This window comes from Onychostoma macrolepis, chromosome 19, assembly GCF_012432095.1.
Source record: "Onychostoma macrolepis isolate SWU-2019 chromosome 19, ASM1243209v1, whole genome shotgun sequence".
Classification (NCBI taxonomy): domain Eukaryota; kingdom Metazoa; phylum Chordata; class Actinopteri; order Cypriniformes; family Cyprinidae; genus Onychostoma; species Onychostoma macrolepis.
In genome coordinates this window covers 22,441,682-22,463,981 of record NC_081173.1, presented here as the reverse complement: position 1 = coordinate 22,463,981, position 22,300 = coordinate 22,441,682, and the positions used below count along the sequence as shown (strand labels likewise).

At 36.0% G+C, this 22,300-nt stretch overlaps 1 protein-coding gene and 1 non-coding gene across 3 annotated transcripts in view; both read left to right on the top strand.

The window, feature by feature from the left end:
- ago3b (argonaute RISC catalytic component 3b) overlaps positions 1–22,236 on the top strand; it is a 27,381-nt gene extending 5,145 nt beyond the window's left edge. Inside the window, exons 2-19 of one of the 2 annotated variants that reach the window (XM_058753283.1) lie at positions 1,130–1,301; positions 2,649–2,769; positions 4,521–4,729; positions 4,963–5,099; positions 6,760–6,894; positions 7,405–7,492; positions 7,893–8,040; positions 9,278–9,397; positions 10,180–10,302; positions 11,341–11,474; positions 11,570–11,754; positions 11,890–12,049; positions 12,164–12,254; positions 12,467–12,661; positions 15,037–15,171; positions 15,261–15,362; positions 16,687–16,886; positions 17,555–22,236. In XM_058753283.1, coding sequence (XP_058609266.1) covers positions 1,130–1,301; positions 2,649–2,769; positions 4,521–4,729; positions 4,963–5,099; positions 6,760–6,894; positions 7,405–7,492; positions 7,893–8,040; positions 9,278–9,397; positions 10,180–10,302; positions 11,341–11,474; positions 11,570–11,754; positions 11,890–12,049; positions 12,164–12,254; positions 12,467–12,661; positions 15,037–15,171; positions 15,261–15,362; positions 16,687–16,886; positions 17,555–17,663 — 2,564 coding nt within the window. In that variant the 3' untranslated portion in view covers positions 17,664–22,236. Of the gene's footprint in view, positions 1–1,129; positions 1,302–2,648; positions 2,770–4,520; positions 4,730–4,962; positions 5,100–6,759; positions 6,895–7,404; positions 7,493–7,892; positions 8,041–9,277; positions 9,398–10,179; positions 10,324–11,340; positions 11,475–11,569; positions 11,755–11,889; positions 12,050–12,163; positions 12,255–12,466; positions 12,662–15,036; positions 15,172–15,260; positions 15,363–16,686; positions 16,887–17,554 lie in introns of both variants that reach the window. The other variant, XM_058753281.1, reaches the window with a different exon arrangement.
- On the top strand, positions 6,098–6,172 carry trnaa-agc (transfer RNA alanine (anticodon AGC)). Its single transcript has one exon. It is a non-coding gene; the product is annotated as a tRNA-Ala (tRNA).
- Positions 22,237–22,300: the final 64 nt, after the last annotated feature.

Below are 22,300 nucleotides of genomic sequence, written 5' to 3'. Positions count from 1 at the left end.
AAATATTACAATATTAATATTTCTTTAGATTTTATTTAGTCAATATTATTATTAATTTATAGCCATATCAAGTCAAGTTAAACTTTATTTATAGAGCACAACTTTAACACAACCATCGTTGATCCAAAGTGCTTTACAATGAAAGGTTAGATAAAAAAGCAACAGAGATCAAAATTAAGAGAAAATTTTAATAAAAAAATTACTAAAATGCTCTAATACAGAGCATCACTCAAATGCAAGGGTATAAAAATTAGTCTTTAATTTTGATTTAATCAGCAAATGCGGATTGTGCCAAAACAGTTTTCATTTGGACATGTGATTTGGTCATCTGAAATTATATATTGTCTTTGAAAGTTTTAAGATGACTGAGATCTCTGTTCAGTGTTGTAAAATTAATGTAACTTAAAATGACTTAAACTTGACATCTGGTTGAAGCCTTTAAAGGGATAGTTGTTAAATCATCTTATAAAAATGGAACCGGGAGAAAATGCAACAGGTTTAACAAACAAAACATTCTGTTTCTTGATTTTCTCAAAAAAACTAGCATTTTATTTAACTACACTGAGTATATGAAATGCACACTTTTTGAGTATATGAAAAAGTGTGCTTTTTACTAGTCAAGTCAAATTGATTGCAATCTTTCTTTAGAAGTTTAAGGCAACAGTGTATTTGTTTTATTTTTTCACAGGTATGCAATAGTGCATACATGAAAGATGTGGGTTATTGATAATATGTGTGGTGTGATGATGCTGAGTGTTATGTTGTTTCCACTGAGTAGGCATTTAGAGGAAATTTCCTGATAAGACAAGTAACACCCACTGTGTAAATGTCAGTGTCAAGAATGGGAGATTTATTATTATTAATTTAGATATTAATCATGTTTCCATGAAATGTCAATATTGACAAATGAGAAATAACGCCTTTATGACTGTATACAGGTTGATTTGGCTTTAATTTCATGATTATTATGATGGCACCATGACAGTGTCGGCTATTTGATTTTACATATCTCATATTTTTGTGGTTTTCATTTTCAGTTTAGTGGTAATAACTGATTTTGAAAGTATAACTAATGTTGTACATTTTACAAACTCATATGGATGGAAATCCCCTCTGATTTTCATGACAGAAGCCGTTGGGGCTGCGCCCCTGTTCTCCGTACCTCGGAGGCCAGGCTATGGCACCATGGGGAAGCCCATCAAGCTGCTGGCCAACTGCTTCCAGGTGGACATCCCCAAAATGGACGTCTACCTGTACGAGGTGGACATCAAGCCCGAAAAGTGCCCACGTCGTGTTAACAGGTGCCAAACACTCAGCAGTAATTATAATTGACATAGTTTGTGACACTTATTTTGCTTTGACCATTTCATTCACAACAGACTTGTGCATTAATCAGTCTATATAGTCAAATTGAAAAGAAAATAGACAAATTCTTGTTCAGATTCATTAAAGGAATAGTTTACCCCAAAAAACGAATTTGGCGAAAAATGTGGGTTTGGTTCTTCATTAGAACTGTTTAGGATAAATTCAGCATTACATCACTTGCTCATCAGTGGATCCTCTGCAGTGAATGGGTACCGTCAGAATCAGAGTCCAATCAGCTGATAAAAACATATCAATAATCCACATGACTCCAGTCCATCAATTAGTGTCTTGTGAAGTTAAAAGCAGCATGTGTGTAGATAACAAATCCATCAATGAGACATTTTTAATTTCAAACCATTGCTTCGGCTAAAATATGAGTCCTCGATCTATAATGTTGCTTTCTCCATTTGTCTCATCTGAATCAGGAGAGAAATATGAACAATATTGTAAATTTTTGTAAATGATCGCAACCAGCCAGGTATTATGCATTTACGTGATGAAGGCATAGCTAGCTAGCAAACTGTAGGCTGTAGTATCTAAAACTCGCAATTGAGCCATGAACCACTGATGCTAATGCGCTCTAGTTATTAGGTGTGTTCGACTTGAAGTAGCGCTGCAGAATGATCAGTGTATGACATCAAAGTACCGCGAGAGCAATTCGAAAGCATCAGGAGCGTCTGCTCTCTGTAGCTCTCACTGTACTTTGATGTCTCACACTGATTGGTCTGCAGCGCTGCTTCAAGTGTTGGGGTAGGGGCCGTGCTCGGTGGCTCGATTGCGTCATCGAGTCATGATTTAGCCCTGCCCAAAAAAATCCTGATCACGAAAAACTGTTTAACGGTACTACATAGTTCACAGTCTTTGTAACATGTTTCAGAAACTGCATTTCTGACATTTATAATGTTTACACAAACAATTCTCAGAATTGACTTTACATGGACTTTAATGATTTTGTTCTTACAAACACGCAGCTTTTCACTTTATAAGGTGTTAACTGATGGACTTAAGTCATGTTGTGTGGATTACTTGTGGATTATTGTGATATTTTTATCAGCTGTTTGGACTCATTCTAATGGCACCCATTCACTGCAGTGGATCCATTGGTGAGCAAGTGAAATAATGCTAAATTTCTCAATATGTTCCAATGAAGAAAAAAAAAAACTCATTTACATCTTGGATGGCCTGAGGTTGAGTAAATTTTCAGCAAGTTTTCGTTTTTGGGTTAACTATTCCTCTAAACCTAAGAAAACCACTACTATGACCCTTTCTGTAATGGCTTCTAGGGAGGTGGTGGATTCCATGGTGCAGCACTTTAAGGTGACAATCTTTGGGGACAGAAGACCAGTCTATGATGGCAAGAAAAGCCTCTACACCGCCCAACCGTTGCCAGTGGCCACAGCGGGGGTAAGCCATATAAATGTACACCAGGAGTGGTGGAAAGTACCCTAGAGCAGGGCTCTGAACCGGTTCAAGGACCGAAAACCGGAAACGAATAAAATTTTGACAGGAACATAACCAGAAACTAAATCAAATTTAATAGTTCTAAAATTTGAAATGGCCATTAACCGGTTAATAACATTATTTTATCATTCCATTTAATATTTGAATTTTGAAGTCAACCAATCACCAATAATGAATTTAAGTAGCCTATGCAAATGTGACGTTGACTCATCCAACGAGTGAAATGCCTGTGCTCAGCTATAAAAAGTTACACTGCTCAATTTAAATGGTCCGTAGTACAATCTGTGCCGTTCAGTACCACCACCGCCTCACATACTGTGTTATTAACTTATAGCTGATGTGAAGGATGATATTTTATGTCGATAATGCGAGTGAAGTACAAAGCATATAGTTTGCATAAATAATATTTTGGCATCCAGATATGTCGCGAATATGGAAACATTTGGATTCGTGCAGAATGAGAGAGGTAGGCTTCAGTTTCGCTTTTAAATTTATTCGTTTTGGCTTGACGTTTATTATTTAGCCTAAATACTGTTAACTTTAGAGGATTTGTTGTGGAGAGAAGGGAACTAAAATTTGTTTATAATGTTTGTCAATATTTAGCTTTTTTTTTTTTTTACCGGTATTTTAGCCTACATTTATGCGACGTACAGCCTACTGATGTTTTTTCCTCTCAAAACGCAATTTTTTACAAGTAGAGTAGTTTTTTAACCATGCAGCCAACATTTTTAAATATCTTAAAAAAATACTTTAGTGTCTTTAAAGCGTTGACAGTTTTTTCTTTCGTTTAATACATTTGGCCAAAATCTAGAAAAGATTATGCTGTATTGGCTATGACTGAACGCAAGATAGGCTACCAGATCAAGACTCTCTTCATGTTTTTTATTATTATTATTATTATTATTATTATAGGCAAAGAAAAAGTAAAAAAAAAAAAAACTGTATTTTTTTTCTACTCAAACTGGTTTCGGAACGGTAATAATACAGAGGAACCCAGGAACAGAAACTTTAAAATACCGTTTCTGCTCAGAGTGAACCGGGGGGTTTTTTTCTTCGTTTTTAAGCCCTGCCCTAGAGTACTTTACAGTAATTAAGACTTTACAGTAATCTTACTGCACATGTATTTGATTAAAGGTTCATCATCATATTCCAGTTCCAGTTGTGATACAAACTGTAATTCTTATAAATACTGAAATCTTTTTATAATAAGCTTACTAAACTATTAAGACCACTAAAGAGCAGCATCTTGATTGCTTATTTCATTATTAGTGTTGTTTTATATGTATATGTTTGCACAAAAGCATTATTATTATGATTGTTAATATTAATACCTGGATGTTAAAGTATTGACACAAATCAGGAAAATAGAATGTCATTTAATTCTATCCAATCAAAACATGGAAAAATGCATACAAATGCTAATTAATTAAAATAATTTTATAAAAGAATTGTGCTGCATTAACATTTTATTTCATTTTAATAAACTAAATTAGAAGGCAGCATTTTTTTGCTCAGCCTTACTGCATTTGCACATTTTTATAAAAATATAATATAAAATATTTTTAAAAAATGTAATGCATGAAAAGGAACATATCATACTTTAGAACATTTTTCATGATCATGTCTTTTATTATTTTAACCTGTGTGTCTAAATAAAACAATATTATACGTGTAAATTTGTGTATCATCTGAAGGTGGACCTGGATGTGACCTTGCCAGGTGAAGGTGGGAAGGACAGGCTGTTTAAGGTCACCATTAAGTTTGTGTCCCTAGTCAGTTGGCACTTGCTGCATGAGGTCCTCACTGGGAGGAGCACACCTGATCCTCTGAACCTGGATAAGCCAATCAGCACCAATCCCGTACACGCTGTAGATGTTGTTATGCGCCATCTGCCCTCTATGAGGTAAGAGTTCCCATGAGTACTGTTAACTGATCATAAAGGGCATTTAATACAATTAGAAAAGCATTAAGTGATTGTTGTGTCTTTAATGATACAGTGTATAACTAGTAAAATGAGATTGAAAGTGTTTTATGGTAGATTAGTGTAGCATAAACAGTAAGCGGTTGGATAAGGATAATTTAGGAGTGCACGTTTATTTTGCAGGTAACGACTGTGTTTATCTTCTCTCAATTCAGGTACACCCCAGTGGGACGATCTTTTTTCTCTTCCCCCGAGGGCTATGATCACCCACTGGGTGGGGGGAGGGAGGTGTGGTTTGGCTTCCACCAATCAGTGCGTCCAGCTATGTGGAAAATGATGTTGAACATTGATGGTAAGTCATAGTGTTATGATAGGTCAAACCATTTTGGTCTGAATTATCCAGTTGTATCATCTGGACAGTGGTTCTAGTAGTTCAGTGGGTATAAAAGATCAGATAAAAGAAAAAGATCAAATAATGCCAAAATAATCTGTGTATCTATCATTCGTTCATTCGTTTTTTGACTTAATATTGAAAGTAGAAAAATGAGAATACGGCTCCTTTTTTTGTTTTTTAATTTTTTTACAAAAAACTAAAAACAAGAAATCAGCAAGCCTAAATTTTCATTTTTCGTTCAGGGGTAGAAACATGAATAAACATCTTGAATATTCTGTTTGTACACATGGGCGGGAATTAAACGCCCCTTTCTGCTGATTGGTCAGCCAAAGATCAAACCTTGCAGTAATCTGTTCTTCCTCATTTTCGCACAGCAGAATAATAGTCCTCTGCTTCTGCAGTTGTATGGATTCTTAACGCGTTTATTGCAACTACATTTCATCTTTTTCTCATCAAACAACCAGACTAATGAATGTCTCAAGACAACTCGAACTGGGGGGCAGAGCAGACAGGGCTTTCTTCTGTGTAGACATAAATTAAATGCTTTGCATCTGCTGGGCATGGCAGGATATGATATGACGGCTATCACAGCCTACCCTGGTCGCCCAGTAAGTTGGTTTGATTAATTGATTAATTAGTTTTTAATTAAATATTTTAAACACTGATACAAAAAGGAAAGAATAATGCATTGACTTGGGTGTATAATAGGCCCATATAAGGTTCACACAAGAACAGGAATGCAATGCAAGATTTTCATAAATGTAATTTCGGTTTGTTTCTTACCTTACTCGATCTCCTTGAACATCTCTCTGGCGCACACCACAAACATGAACCAATAATCTGCGAATACTTGACGTGCCTACATTTAAAAGTCTACATTTAGATTATTTGACGTTAAATGCATTAGATAAATCACTTTGTAATAAATCACAGCATGTATCATAATAAATGGGACAGCTTTCCTGTAGCTCAAATAGTAGAGCATGGCGCTAGCAACGCCAAGATCATGGGTTCGATTCCCAGGGAAAGCAAGAGCTGATAAAAATGTAAAAACTGTAACTTGAATGCAATGTAAGTCGCTTTGGATAAAAGCGTCTGCTAAATGCATAAATGTAAATGTAAATAATAAAAAACGGGTTAAGAATCCATACAACTGCAGCAGTGGAGGACTATTATTCTGCTGCACGAAAATGTGGAAGAACAGATGACGGCACAGTATGATCTTCAGCTGACCAGTCAGCAGAAAGGGGCGTTTATTTTCCACCCAAGTGTAGAAATCGAATATTCAAGCTGATTATTAATTTTTCTACCCCTGAACGAAAAACGAAAAATTAAGCTGAAATCTTAAAACGAAAAAGGAGCCGTTATCTAATTTTTCTATTTTCAATATTAAATCAAAAACCGAATGAACGAATGATACACGGGTTCAAAATAATAATGCCTTTCATTTCATTTCATTTCACTTCACTTTTATCTGTCATTGGTCAGACAAACAGATAGTCCAACTTTTAAAAGGATCGTAGTGTTTATATTTGGGGGGGTTTTAACCTGCAAATGACTTGTTAACTATTTAATTAACTATTAGTGTAACATTGACCATGTTTTATTTTCTCTACAGTGTCTGCCACTGCATTCTACAAAGCTCAGCCTGTGATTCAGTTTATGTGTGAGGTTCTGGATATCCACAACATCGATGAGCAACCTCGACCTCTCACTGATTCCCATAGAGTCAAATTCACCAAAGAGATCAAAGGTTTGTGCGAATGGAAGAATGGAGTAATTACTATTCATCAATGAATCCTGAATAAACATCACAGTGAAAATTCAGCTTTGCCATCACAGGAATAAATTACATTTTAAAATAAAATACACAGTTGTTTATTTTTCCTTTTTGATCAAATAAATGCAGACCTCTTTAAAAAAATATAAAAAAAATGCATGAATGTAAATGTTATAGATCAGTAAGCCAGGGTTCCATCCACACATTTTTATGTACATTTTGGGATAACATATTAAAAAACAAAAAACAACTGGATGGAAACACAAAGATGTGTAAGTGACAATTTTGTTTGGTAGAAACACGGAAAGGAAATTCTGCTATATTTACAAATTACTTCTTTAATCTTTGCATAAATTAAATTTGCAACTGGGATTGAAACATGATGTTTACCTGTACTGTATTTAATAGTCAAAATACTATGAGCTGTAAACTGACCAGTTGCAACTGTATAGTGGTGTAAATTCGATCTTCTCCTCCCATCAGGTCTAAAGGTGGAGGTCACCCACTGTGGCACCATGCGGAGGAAGTACAGGGTGTGTAATGTTACTCGCCGGCCAGCCAGCCACCAGACGTAAGTGTATCATTTGCATCATTTAGTATTTTTCTTATGATAATATGAGGTTTGATTGTGTCTCAATTAGCCGGCCAATAAGTCTGTAATGTGTCAAAAAGACTAAATATTTTACAGTCCTTTTTGTTATATTGAAGCATTACATCACTTGCTCACCACTGGTGATGGCACCCATTCACTGCAGAGGATCCATTGGAGAGCAAGTGATGTAATGCTAAATTTCTCCAAATCTGTTCAGATGAACAAACAAACTCGTATACATCTTAAATGGGCCGATTTTTGGTTGAACTATTCTTTTAAAGAGCAAAAACTGAAGAGAACATCTCAGAATTTTTTTGTTTAAAGCTAGTCTCCCCAGCTCTCCATTAACTTTCTTTGAATTTTTGTTTTGCTTTGTTAGGTTTCCATTACAGTTGGAAAATGGACATACCGTGGAGAGAACAGTGGCACAATACTTCAGGGAAAAGTACAACTTGCAGCTCAAGTACCCCCATCTGCCCTGTTTGCAAGTAGGGCAGGAGCAGAAGCACACATACCTGCCTTTAGAGGTAAGAGTCAAGATATTTGATCAATTACATTAGCTACTAGGGATGTCACGGTACCAAAATTTCAGTATTCGGTACCGATACCAGTGAAAATCCACGGTTCTCGGTACCAATTTCGGTACCAAAGCAAAACACAAAAACATGCTAATTAAAAAACACACAATTTTTTTTTAAATTAATAAAGTCAAACAAAAATAAAATGTATAAAAATCAGTGCCATTCTTTATACTTATTTAAAATTGTGTTTCAAGTTTTTCCGCAAGTAATAAAAGTATGAAAAACAGTAAACAAATTTCACCCAAATTTAATTTGTCTTTTAATTAATGAAATTTAAACATTTTATTTTTTGGTAAATAAAGGGGATTTACTATTAAAATTAAAACATGGAAGAAATATTGAGTGATTATTTCTTAAAAAATTAAGTTTTATTAATTTTTTCAACAGTAGTAGTAGTAGTAGCCTATCACATACATTCTACTAAATAATAGTAGCCTAATGGTAGCCTACAATGTCTTTAGTTAAACCGAACTTTTATTTTGACGGGTTGCCGTGAATACATTTAAATTGACGCTGGTTTTACCCAATGAAACCGTAAAATGCTCGTGAAGTGACTCTCAGAGCAGTTCTGGAGATGTTGTTTGTGTATTTATGTCCTCACTGAGACGGCAGATGCTGAAATCACCGCGAGCGTCACGCGCGCTTCAGTGTATAGTAAACAAAACCGCGCATCTCTGCCATTCATTCATTCACACAGAGAGAGACTCGCAGAACATACAGGATTCACATTTGAATCGACTTTTGCGGCTTAATATTTGCAGATACTGGTCCATATCGCGATTTGATCTAAGTGAAATTACCTACTTTTGATTAATTCATCTAAACTTTGACAAATTCCGTGACATTCCGTGCTAAACTATAAATTCCGTTTTTAATAACTGGATTCTGAGATTCCGTCCGCGTTTTCTGCATCGCGGAAATCATACGCCAAGAACCGAGTTGACCGGGTACTCGGTACCACCGGTACTTAAAACAACATGGTACCGTGACGTTTTCATTTCTTTAGTACCGACTTGGTACCGAAGTACCGGGTCTTTTGACAACACTATTAGCTACCATTTCTTTCCACTACCACCATCTTTTCACTGATTTATGAATTCATGTCTAGTCACTTTTAGAAGCTTTTCAGATGTCTCGATTCATTTTAATGGTGCCAAAATTGACCGTCCTCTCTATTACTCAGGTGTGCAACATTGTGGCAGGCCAACGCTGCATTAAAAAATTAACAGACAACCAAACTTCCACCATGATCAAAGCCACGGCCCGCTCTGCACCGGACAGACAAGAGGAGATCAGTAGACTGGTGAGTTCAGTGTGTTGCTGTCTGATGCTGCATTAATTCTTCAAGTACTGTATGTAGACTACCAAAATGTTGGTATCGTGGAAATTCTTACATTTACATTTAGTCATTTAGCAGACGCTTTTATTCAAAGCGACTTATAAATGAGGACAAAGGAAGCAATCAAAATAAACAAAAGAGCAATGATATGCAAGTGCTATGACAAGTCTCAGTTAGCCTAACACAGTACACGTAGCAAGGTTTTTTTTTTTAGTTATATAATAAATAAGAAAACACATAGAATAGAAAAAGAATAGAGTAAGCTAGTGTTAGAGGCCTTTTGTTAATTGTATAATAAATAAAAAGAAAACACTGTAAAAAAAAAAAAAAAAAAAAGGCAACCAGCTTCAGCTGATTTTGGAGTTTTCTCAACTTGTCGTTTTAAGTTTATACAACAAAAATTTGAGAATCTCCCACAAAAATAAGTTGAGCAAACTCAAAAATCTGCTGAAGCTGGTTACCTTAAAATTTTAAGTTGGCTCAACTTTTTTTCTTTTTGTTTTTTTTTACAGTGAGATAGAATACAAAAAGAATAGAGAAGCTAGTGTTAGTTGTTTTTTAAAGAAAACAAGCAGTTAGTAAATGAATATTGAGTGCAAGTCTAAAAGGGGCACGTTTTTTATTTATTTATTTAAAGAATAGAATTAGAATAGAGAGTGCTAGAGTTAGTTAAATTCTTCATAGTATCCAGGCAAAACCAAAACTGTCACAATCAGTCTCAACTCTAAATTTTTCTGAAACCACAGGTGCGCAGTGCCAACTACAACTCGGACCCCTTCGTACAGGAGTTTCAGTTCCGTGTGCGGGATGAGATGGCGGAGGTGACTGGTCGTGTCCTGCCCGCCCCTATGCTGCAGTATGGCGGCAGGGTGAGCTCTGAACACTTTATGGTACCCATTCCCTTTCACTCATGCACCGTGTGTCTGTTTGTGTTTGAGTAGAATGCTAGAAATTGGTCATGGTTTGATGCTTGATTTAACATTTATAATTATAATTAATGTGTGCTAATTTTGGGCTAATACTAATGTCTACATGTGGGAGGAGGTGCTGTGTTTTTTGTTTGTTTGTTTTTTATGTAATGAGGTTTGTTTCTTGTGTTTAATTGCTTGCTTTTTATATATTTTATACCGTGGATTTGCATTTACATTTGCATTTTTTTGTGTTTTTATTTTGTGGCTGTTTAAAGGGCTTTTAATAAAGCATTTAATGTGATTTTTTTTATTATTATTATTATTAATTAATTTTATTATTATTATTATTATATATTTTTACAACTGTTAAATTTGTTTGCATTTTTTAAAGGAATTATTCACCGAAAAATATAATTAAAAAGTAAAAAATTGAAAGTCATTATTTTCTTCATTCACATGTCATTCCAGACCTGAATTACTGCTGTGAAACACAAAAGGAGAAATTCATAGCAGAATGTCTAAGCAGCATTTTTCCATGCCGTAGAAGTGAACAATGATTATGATTGTCAAGCAAGATTTGTACAGCGTTAGAAAACTTAGAATATGGTTGCATAGACTCGTTTTATGTTGTTTTATGGTGTTCTTTTGGGGTTTTGTCCTTTTAAAAATGCCTTTGTGTTCCACAGTAGAAAGGAAATTCAAACAGTTTGGAATGTCAACAGTTAAACAGAGTAAATGATGATTACTTTTTTGAGCACAAATTAACTAATTTGAAAGCCATATTAAAAGATATGTTTCCAATTATTTGAACAATTAGACATTGTGAAGAATTTGTAGAGCTCCCAAAGTGAGAACTTTGAGGTTTTTCATTGTAACAGCTGTATGAAAGTACATATACTGTAAGTTTGGCCAAACATTTAACACCGTATACTGTTTGAGTTCATATACTATTTGATCTCAACAAGTTAAGACAACCTTTGTATCCATGTGTTACAGAATCGTACAGTGGCCACCCCAAGTCATGGAGTGTGGGATATGAGAGGCAAGCAGTTTCATACTGGTGTGGAGATCAAGATGTGGGCCATTGCTTGCTTTGCCACTCAGAGACAATGCAGAGAGGAAGTTCTCAAGTAAAGCTTTTTCCATCTTTTTGTCTTAAACAAATCACCATTTATTAATGGAATTAAAACCGAAATACTGAAGTGTCTCTCCTGTCTTTTTGCAGGGGCTTTACAGACCAGCTGCGGAAGATCTCTAAAGATGCAGGGATGCCCATACAGGGTCAGCCATGTTTCTGCAAATATGCTCAGGGAGCAGATAATGTGGAGCCCATGTTCCGCCACCTGAAAAACACCTACGCTGGCCTCCAACTCATAATCGTCATTTTGCCTGGGAAAACTCCTGTCTATGGTAACTATTTATGGACAGATGTTTTTTGGTCATTAAGTTTGGATTTTGTTCACGTCAGATTTAAATGGTGTTCTCACATGATATATTCTTTGAGCTCCTCACTGTTGCACTGAAGTCAGCGCTCTCTTTCTCTAGCTGAAGTGAAACGTGTTGGAGACACTCTTCTGGGAATGGCCACTCAGTGCGTTCAGGTGAAGAACGTGGTGAAAACCTCCCCTCAGACCCTCTCCAATCTCTGTCTCAAGATCAACGTCAAACTGGGTGGCATCAACAACATACTGGTACCCCATCAGCGGTAAGAGAATAAAATTAATAAATTTACACTGAAAACTTGGTTTCATTGGTCAAGACAAAATGCCCCTAAATGTACCGAACACCTTGTTTATGTGTATTTATGTTTGTTTTTCAGCCCATCTGTATTTCAGCAGCCTGTCATTTTTCTGGGAGCTGATGTCACTCATCCGCCTGCAGGAGACGGCAAGAAACCCTCCATTGCAGCTGTGAGAAAGACAGACTATATATACACACCTTTTTCGTCATATACTTTACCATTTAAACACATCATACACATTTGTGAAGGAAAAAAAAAACTAATTTGCAAAACCTAAAATCATATCCGCGTTATGGACTTGAAAGTTGTTGAACAGCTGTGGATATTTCAAAGAAATACTGTTTTTCTGCTTCTCCTCACTTCAAATTTGTTGCTGAACAGGTGGTGGGCAGCATGGACGCTCACCCCAGCAGGTACTGCGCTACTGTCCGTGTTCAGAGACCCAGACAGGAGGTGATTCAGGACCTGGCGTCCATGGTGCGAGAGCTTCTCATCCAGTTCTACAAGTCCACCCACTACAAACCCACCAGAATCATCTTCTACAGGGACGGTGTGTCTGAGGGACAGTTCAGACAGGTGAGGCTCTCCAGCGCCCCCTCTCTTCCCTTAGCCTGCACTGCATGTGGTTGAAAGAGTCTCGTAAGCACTAATGATGCAAAAATGTATTTTAATCGTGATCCCGATTTATTGTGATTTCTCTCGATTAAATAAGCATATTGTTTTTGGTATTTGCCAGGTGGTTATATATCATGACAATTTTTCATTTTCATTTAACATTTGCATTATCTTGCATTGGTAACGAAACTCCACAAGTTTTAATGATTGTGGTTGCCAGATCTGAAGAATTTAAAGACCCCCAATCTGAGTTTTTCTCCTAAATGGATACATTTTCTTCCCAACCTTTTAACCATGCCCACATTTCTTTGCTTTAAGAAAAAAGCGCTGATGAGCTGAAAACACGAACAAAAATATTAAGTTGGAGATATCAAAAATGTAAGTTTGGAGCGATCTCCATTGCAATATTTTTTCTTAAATGAAAGTGTAATACAGCCAGGGCCGGATTATCCATAGACGGGATTGGGCGAGTGCCCTGGGGCACCAGCCAATAGGGGGGCACCGAGTGATTACGATAATGACAAGACCTTTAAAATATTTTTTCATGTTTTGTAAATATTATTTAGCTGGAAGAGATACAGATGCATAGAAAATGAACAGTTAATGATACAATATACAGAGAGAATATCAAATATATGCAAGCATATAAAGAATTGCGATTGGGTCAGGTCACAGTGTATTTGCCCCCTCCCCCCAGTCAAGAGTCGAGCATATTTATTCTCAAATGGATAGGCAGCATCAACTTGGCAGTTGTGCAAAACGTAAATTTAAAAAAAAAAAAAAAAAAAAGAGAAAATATCACGACACATTGCCAGGGCTATACAGTGCAACTGAAAAGTAGCTACTGTGTGCGACTATCAAAAAATATTTAGGAGCACCTGTGCAACTAACCCGATCAGCATAGGCTATTTGTGTTTGCGCTGAGAGGAGCTTCAAAGCTTTCTACTTGCGTGTTTGTGCAGCAGTGAGTAATGTATCGCAGACATGATTCCTTGAATGCAATGTTAATCAGAATCCACTCACTGCTCAAAATACTTTTGTTCATTGCTGAGTTATGCAAGCTCACAAATCCTCTCATTATAACAAACAAAGTGTAGACAGGGTGTAAATAAGAGATTCGTTGTGCAGTGTAGATCTCTTCATTGATTATAATGGAGTTTTGTGAGATTGCGATGAACTGAAGTGAGTAACAGCTTTTAAAGATTATTAAAGGAGTTTGTAAATGTGATATTAAATTAATACAACAGCTCAATAAACAACAAGTTATGTAAAGTGATGTACATTGTATGACTTTTAACAATATTGCCTGATTTTTTTCTATTTGGTCAAGGAACATAGTTTCAAACAGTCACAGCTGAGCCGCTGCTCATCATTCAAACACAGCGTTGTTTCATTTATGAATGAACCTGCGTTTTTAAATGAGTCTAGTGAGTCAGTGATTCAATTACCCACTCATAAAGACAGGTACTTGCTTTATTCCTGAATGAATCAGCTGTTCAAACGAATCAGTTGAATGAATGATTCAGTGAAAAAATCAGTGACTTGCCGCCATCTACTGGCAGTTTTATTTTTATGTTTAAAGTGTCCTTTCAGTTATTTAAATCATTTCAATCAAACAATAGTTCTATATTCAAAATTTTATATTTAAAACATTAATCTCACAACATTGTTATGAATTTAAATCATCCATGCCACCTCTGAGCCTCTGTAAATGTCTGTAAATTTACCTACATGCCACTTTTGTGTTCTTCTGTGCCACCTTTGTAGTGGAAACTAATTTTGTTATGATTTCTTTTGATTAGTAACTTATTCTTCTTATTCTACCTGTTCTTATTCTATTTTTTTTTTTATTAGAAATTTTGGAAAAATATACATTTTTAAATTTGACAATGACATAGCCTACCTTTAATAAAATTAAGGGGAAAAAATGGCATTACAAAAAAATGCCCCTGTAAATCACTTTAAGGAGTCAAATATTACCTTGTAATGGGAAGGCTAATTTTTGTTATTGATCAGAAGGTGCTTCAAATGTGGTCACCCTAGGGCACTACACTGTGTTAATCCGGGCCTGAATACAGCCAGTCTGTTTTTTCATGTGGTCAACTGCGCTGTTTGCTGTGGTTTAGCTTTTTTAATGTTCAATTTTATGGTAAATATAATACGTCAGGAAACTAGATGAGGGAAAAAATAACCCATTCAGGTTGAAGTTCTGATGAAATCTAAAAAGAAATTTCTAGAATGACTATAATAATCATGATTATCAGTTTAACCATAATCATGCAGCCCTTCCATATTCAGTAGTATTCTTGAACTGTATTTTACATCTTTATTTCTAGGTGCTGTACTACGAGTTGTTGGCCATACGTGAAGCTTGTATCAGCCTTGAGAAGGAATATCAACCAGGAATTACCTACATTGTTGTGCAGAAACGTCACCACACTCGTCTCTTCTGCGCTGACCGCACTGAGAGGGTGAATATGAGAGACTTCTCCTAAAAGCTTTGTTACATTTTCCTCACTTTTTCCTAATTGCACTCTCACTTTTCTTTTTATTTTTAAAGGTGGGCCGCAGTGGTAACATACCAGCAGGTACCACAGTGGACACTGATATCACCCATCCTTACGAATTTGACTTTTATCTGTGCAGCCATGCTGGAATACAGGTATGAGCACAACTGTATTAGTGCATTTTAGGCCTTGTTTTGCTGCATTATTGCCTGTTAAATCAATTGATTGATCAATTGAGTTATTAAAATCCATTAAAGTTACATAATTTGGAAGAATTGAACATATCAGACAATGTAGTCTCATGGTTTAATACTTATTTAAAGGGAAGAACTCAATGTGTGCAAGTGGAAGGTATTAAATCAGACTTATTGGAAGTGGGTACGGGAGTCCCCCAAGGATCTGTATTGATAATGCAAGGTTCCACTTTTATGCAGACGACACTGTCATTTATTGCTCTGCTCCTACAAAACAACAAGCTTTGGGTGACTTACAATCAGTGTTTGATATTATTCAAGCAAGGTTTTTTACTTTAAAGTTGGTCTTAAATGTTGAGAAAACAAAATTTATGTGGTTATCAAACTCTAGAAATTCTTCGGATAGTCCCGTCGTTCTCCGAACTTTGCAAGGGAAACTGATCGCATTAGTGTCAGAGTATAAGTACCTGGGCATCATAATTGATGATACACTACGTTTTAATACATATATCAATTATTTGCGGTTAAAGTTGAAGAAGCGGCTAGGATTTTATTTCAGAAATAAGTCTTGCTTTTCATTTAATGCAAGGAAGAGGCTTGTGTCTGGAACTTTTTTACCAATTCTTGATTATGGGGATGTGGTGTATCAGAATGCCTCTTCTTATCTTCTTGCCTCTTTGGAAGCTGTGTATCATGGTGCTTTAAGATTTATTATGAATTGTAAATTTTCTACACATCATTGTATACTTTATAATAGAGTTGCCTGGTCTTCACTTGCTGTTCAAGGAAAATGCATTGGTATTTACTGATTTACAAAGCTATTCTGGGTTTTTGCCATCCTATCTCTGTTGTTTGATTCACCAAAAGTAGTTGTTAATTATTCATTGCGTTCTCAGTCTTTTTACAGTCTTCATGTACCTTCAGCACAAACTAATTTAGGTAAAATTGCATTTGAATATGCTGCACCGTCAGACTGGAATTCTCTTCAAATGAAACTCCGGCTAAATCAGTTGGTGTCTCCTTGTAAATTTAAAACACTTTTGCGTGGAATAGAAAATGATTTAATGATTTGCAAATGCTTTTAATGCTGTAATATTTTATTGTTGTGATGTATTGTTCTTTGTTGTATATGTATTTGTATAACTGGGCCGCCTATCTTGGCCAGGACACTCCTGGAAAAGAGATTTTTAATCTCAGTGAGGTTCTCTCCTGGTTAAATAAAGGCAAATAATAAATAAATAATAATGCATTTTGTCAAAATGATTATTTAACCTCTTTTACCCAGGGTACAAGCCGGCCTTCACACTACCATGTGCTATGGGACGACAACTGCTTTACAGCCGATGAATTCCAGCTCTTGACCTACCAGCTGTGCCACACATATGTGCGCTGTACCCGCTCCGTTTCCATCCCTGCGCCTGCCTACTATGCCCACCTAGTGGCCTTTAGAGCCCGCTACCATTTAGTGGATAAAGAGCACGACAGGTGAGGGATTTACTGGACTAATTGCCGCTATCTTGGTGTCTATAAGTAGAAATGTTCTGTTTGATTTAAATTAAAGGCTTTTGGAAGCTGTCAATCATTTTGGTTTGAATAGGCTTTGCATATTCTAGGTTGCCGTAGGTGTTTCTTTGTCACAGTGAGCCAGTATTCTTCATTTCAATGATTCAGAGTGATGGTTTGATTTCAGGAAGTTGAATTATTCAAGCCAGCCACCTAAAAGACAGACTCAGATTCATACAGTCACAGATTTGTGTGTCTTTTATATATCGTTGGACTGTATCTACTGTATCTTTTTTTTTTTCTTCTTCTTTATATTTATGTATGTTTCAAGTTAACACTTTTTAATCAGTTTTTATATGCTGATGTTTGCACTCTACTATTGTGTACAGTGTATATACTGTTCAAACATTTGGGATCGGTATAATTTTTAAAAGGGAAAAAAAAAACAGTATTTGTTTGAAATGGAAATCTTTTTTTAAAGACAAATATAAATATCGAATTTGATCAATGCATCATTGCTGATTGATATCTTTCAAAAGAAAAACCCCGAATGGTAGTGCACATTGTATAAACCTGTATCTCCTTGGTATGTCAAGGAAAATGTATTTCATAATTTATGCCTCTGCTCAATTCTTTCTCCTCTTTCACAGTGCGGAAGGCAGCCATGTGTCGGGCCAGAGTAATGGCCGAGACCCCCAGGCTCTGGCCAAAGCTGTGAAGATCCATCACGATACTCTGAGGACCATGTACTTTGCTTAGCCCCGCCTCCACAGACCTGTCAGTCGCTGGTCATCGTGCACTTAGCGGAGGAGGGCTTCTCCCAATCACAGGCTGCTAAAAAGAACCAAATGTAGAACTTACAGGAGGAACTAGCACTGTTATGCAATAGAAAAACAGCCAATCTTTCCAGTCTGCTTCGCTTACTAATTGTTTTTAATATGTAGATTGCAGCTATACCATTATTTATTAGATTCATAGATATGTTTAACTATTAATTTTGCCTATTTAGGTCACAAAACAAAGCTTAAAAAGGTTTGCTTGATCAACTCGTACTATATCAGTGAATAAGGCAGTGTTATTTTATTTAGGACCGGCGTGATGAGCCTACTTGTCTGGATTTCACCTTCTACAGAGTTTTGTTTCACAACTAATCAAACGCACATGAATTTGGACATCAGTGTCTTCAAGTTTAGTTGAAAATTACAGGCAGGTGTGTTCGAACTAGTCTTTGGAACCACCTTTGGTTCAGGATTAGTATTTTATTAGGTTTGGTGAAGTTGCTTGATGGAGGAATGCCACTAGAGGGCAGTGCAAAGTTTGCTATGACATCTTACTGTAGGTCCTCCACTGTTCCTCTGGAAATTTGTTGCGCTAATCAGAGACCATTTTTGATGTTTTACTAGTAACTTAATAGTAAATCATGCTTTTCCAGCAAAATCTAATCTAGCATCTGCGAAAAAAAACAAGACAACTGAAATTTCATTCCATTTTTATTCCAGCTATTCAGAAATCCATATTTGTTCCTTTACATCTCATTTTCCATGTGTCCATGTCTTATTCTGCTTTTTGAACATCGGAGGCACCTCTTTTCTTCCAATTTCATAGTCTTTCAAACGATTCTATATACCTCTGTGATACATTAACTGTCTAGTTCATGCGCTGTCTGGAAAATATTGCGCCTACCATTGAACAATTGGTTCTTTGTGGTTCCTGGCAGCTTTATCTTCGACTCGCTCACTAAGCAGAGGTGACAGATTAGCTAAGGACTGCAGAATCACCAAAAGATGAACTTTGAAACTCAAGGGTTGGCAAAAAGTTTCCACATAGTCAACTGTTTATGTCTCTGTGTTGAATGCTTTGTGCCTCATTCGGTTTGAGTGTGCTTACAACGCAAGTGTTCAAATCAGTCGGAGCGTGACCATAACACATTTGATGGATGTGTGTGCACATATAATTCCACCCAAGGCTACTCGGAGGCCTACGTCACCATTAATATTAACTTTACAGCTGTTAGACATTTCATTCTGACTTGTGATCTTTGAGCTTATTTATAATGTTGCTTTTATCTTGCATTTGTCAATAGCGCATTTGTAAATTATCTATTTAACTTATCAGTTTCTTAATTTCGCGTTTTATCCCTGTGAACTCTGACAAACACTGTCCTATAAGCCTTTTAGTGCAATAAGCCAATTATTAACGGCTCTGTCGTAGACTTTCGTAATACAATGCAAACCATACTGAGTGAATGCTTTAATTTTAAAAAACGTTTTGTTGTATGTGGCATTGTGTAAGAGAACTTGAAATGGATGGTGTGCTTTATGGCTGGAATGCTGGGTTGAGTTTACAGAGAAGATGGTTACTCTCGTGGGTATGTTTTATGGGAAAGATTCTGAGTTTGCTGTCAAGAGATCATGGACAAACCTTTCATGTAAAGTCAAATGAGACAAAGTGCCTGTTTTATAGGAAGTATCCCTAAAACGCAATTCTATTGGGGTATGTTTTAAATATATATTTAAAGTAAGTGGAATGTACATAGGTTGGACAGATATTTAACTATTGAAACTGTTATTAAGGTCTTTTTGTTGTTAAGGGCAATTTGAATAGTTGAACTAATATAAAACTGACTAAACCAAGTCCTGGGTCATTTTCATTTGAACTTTCTTTTGAACATTCAAATTGTCTTTGAACTTTCAGACATTCTTTTCAATGTTTGAATTTTCAAAAAGCTGTTTTTGAACTTTCTTTTAAACATTTGGACATTCTCTTTTGAGATTTTAAATTGTCTTTTGAGCTTTCAAACTATATTTTGAACTTCAAAACTTTTTTTATTGTTTAAATTTTCAAACATTCTTTTGAACTTTTAGGCCCTTTCTTTTAACCTCTTTTCTTCAAACCCCTGCTTGTTCATAGCCCCTGTATATTCAACTGCATTCCACACAGACCAAACCAATGTGCCTAGGAAAACAGGGGTGGCAGGGAGTATTGAGTAAAAGCATTTGAATTGTAGTAGGGTAGGTGGAGGGTTATATTTGTTAACTCCATGGCCTCTGGCACACTTTCACATCACCCTTAATGTGAATGGCACTGTGGTCTTGCTGCCCTACAGCCACAAATACATGTTGACCAGTGTAGCTGCTATTTTACATAAACTACATCTGCTTTTATGAGAGAACGAGAGATTCTGAGAAATGACTGACAAATATTGCTGCACTTAAAAAGCTGTACAGTCTCAGATTTGGCGAAACGCCCAAGGTGCTAAGAGGTGTGGTGCTGTAATTCGGGGATGTTAACTACGCTAAACTGTCTGCTCTGCATTTACTGCGAAAATTTTAGCAATTTTAATGTATGATGAAAAAAATGTAGATCTTCAGAGCCTTGTTTTGATTTTTTTTCAGAGTGTGATGGTCGGTTAGCTTGCTAAGTTTTTAGAAAATTGTTTGCGAATTACCAAACCCACATATGTGATACTATATCCAAACAGTTTAAATAAAATGTCAGTTTTAGCGAGTTATCTGGAGTTTAGTTCTGTAAAAAAATCTTTGCGCTAATGTCAAATTTCTTTGGTGCTCTTTTTCATTTGTTTTGATGTGTTGAGAACTGTTACTTCTCTGCCGCTACCAGCATTTGAACTTACTTGAATAAGGGGAGTGATCAGTAGAACCTTCACCCGTATGCATGTTTGGCTTTAGATGACCGCTTGCTTATACAGCCTTCTGAAGTTGCCACGGAATAAATCGTTAAAAAAAAATTCCTGTAGGTGGGGCTATTTGAGTTGGTGGGTGTGGCTTAAATGGCACCTCCCGCTGAAACTGTGATGCGACACTCTCCACCCCTTGGCTTAAAGCTGGAATGCGGATACCTTAAAGCATTTTTAATTCAGAGGAGAAGTATATTTTTAAAAAATAAAAAAAAGCTGCATAATGCACATCAATTATTTTTGCTAACGAAGTCTATGAAAGAAAAGCAAAAGATGATAATAGTGATCTTAATCATGATAGTGACTAATATAAATTGGGCTAATATGCAATAGACTATTGATTAGTAGATTCGTCTTGTCTTGTTTTTTGAAAGAAAGTCGTTCGTGAGTGTCTCTGCAATGTCCTACGGTATTTATGCGCAAAATTATGTAGTTCACAAAGGGATGAACCTTCACCACCATCTTCTCGCTTTATTTTTTATTTTTTGACTTAGTTATGAAGGTACCGCCTCAAACATTTCCCTTTAGTTGATAAAAACGGGACATTTAAAAATGCCTGTAGGCGTCAAGCCCTCTTGAAATCAATATATTAATTGTGTCTGAACTAAAGTGAAACTGTTTTCCCCAAGCCTAGAGTATTTGCTGCTTGAGGTTATTTTTTTCGGACGATGTTGAGGTGAAGATTCATCCTTTGGGCAGACGAGTTAGTGGAATGTGCCTTTTTTGATGGTGCTGTTCTCAGACAGATAAAATGCGACATTTTTAAGGGCCCAACAAGCCTATATTGAAGTTATATTAATATGATATACTGTATAATGTGTGTTCAAGAGTGTTAAAACTGTATGTGTGGGTGTGATTGTGCCTCTTTATTCGCCAAGAACATTAAATCACAGAGCTTGCCAGTTACTGGGTCTCTGGACCAAACTTTCTACGAGGGTTATAGCTACTTTTTGTAAGGATTTGGCACTGCAAAACTAATAGATCAAGCACTGACCAGGCAGACTGTACCATAAGAAGCCTGGGAACTCATCCCAAGTGATGTTTTCCCTTTATTGTTTTTTGTCTTCAAACCATTTTTAATAACCAAGACAAATCTGTGTTCTCTATGTGTGATGAAATAGCAATAACGGAATTGGTAATGTCACTAGTATTTGGCCTAAATTCCAGTTTTAGACACCTTTTCATAAATGAACTTCACGGATCCAACTGTTACATTTATTAACATGATGATCTGGTGATTATAAAACGAGGATATCTGTATCTGTGATTAAATACAGCACAATATGTATCAGATTTATCATACTATGCAAGCTTCTTCTCATCTTGAAGGAGCTTCATAGGATTTTTCTGCACTCTTTCCATTGTGATGCAACATGTTCAGCGCTCTGATATAATGGTTTAGTTAAAGTGTGATGAAATAATATTACTGAATTGATAACAGAAAATATATATTTCTCTTGTTTTATCTCAACCCTTCTAATTGTGGTCTTTCATCGGGTCTTTTTATTTGGTTGTTCTATTTAATTGTCAAGATTTTAATTAAAACTGTATGTATGCAAACTTTGATGGATATGTCTTTTGAACTGTTTGTCTTGGACAAAAATTATACATGAATAAATATTGAATGTACATGCATTTTTGTTTACTGTGCAAAAATGGAGTATGTAGTTATTTTAAATAAAGCTGAAATATAAATATT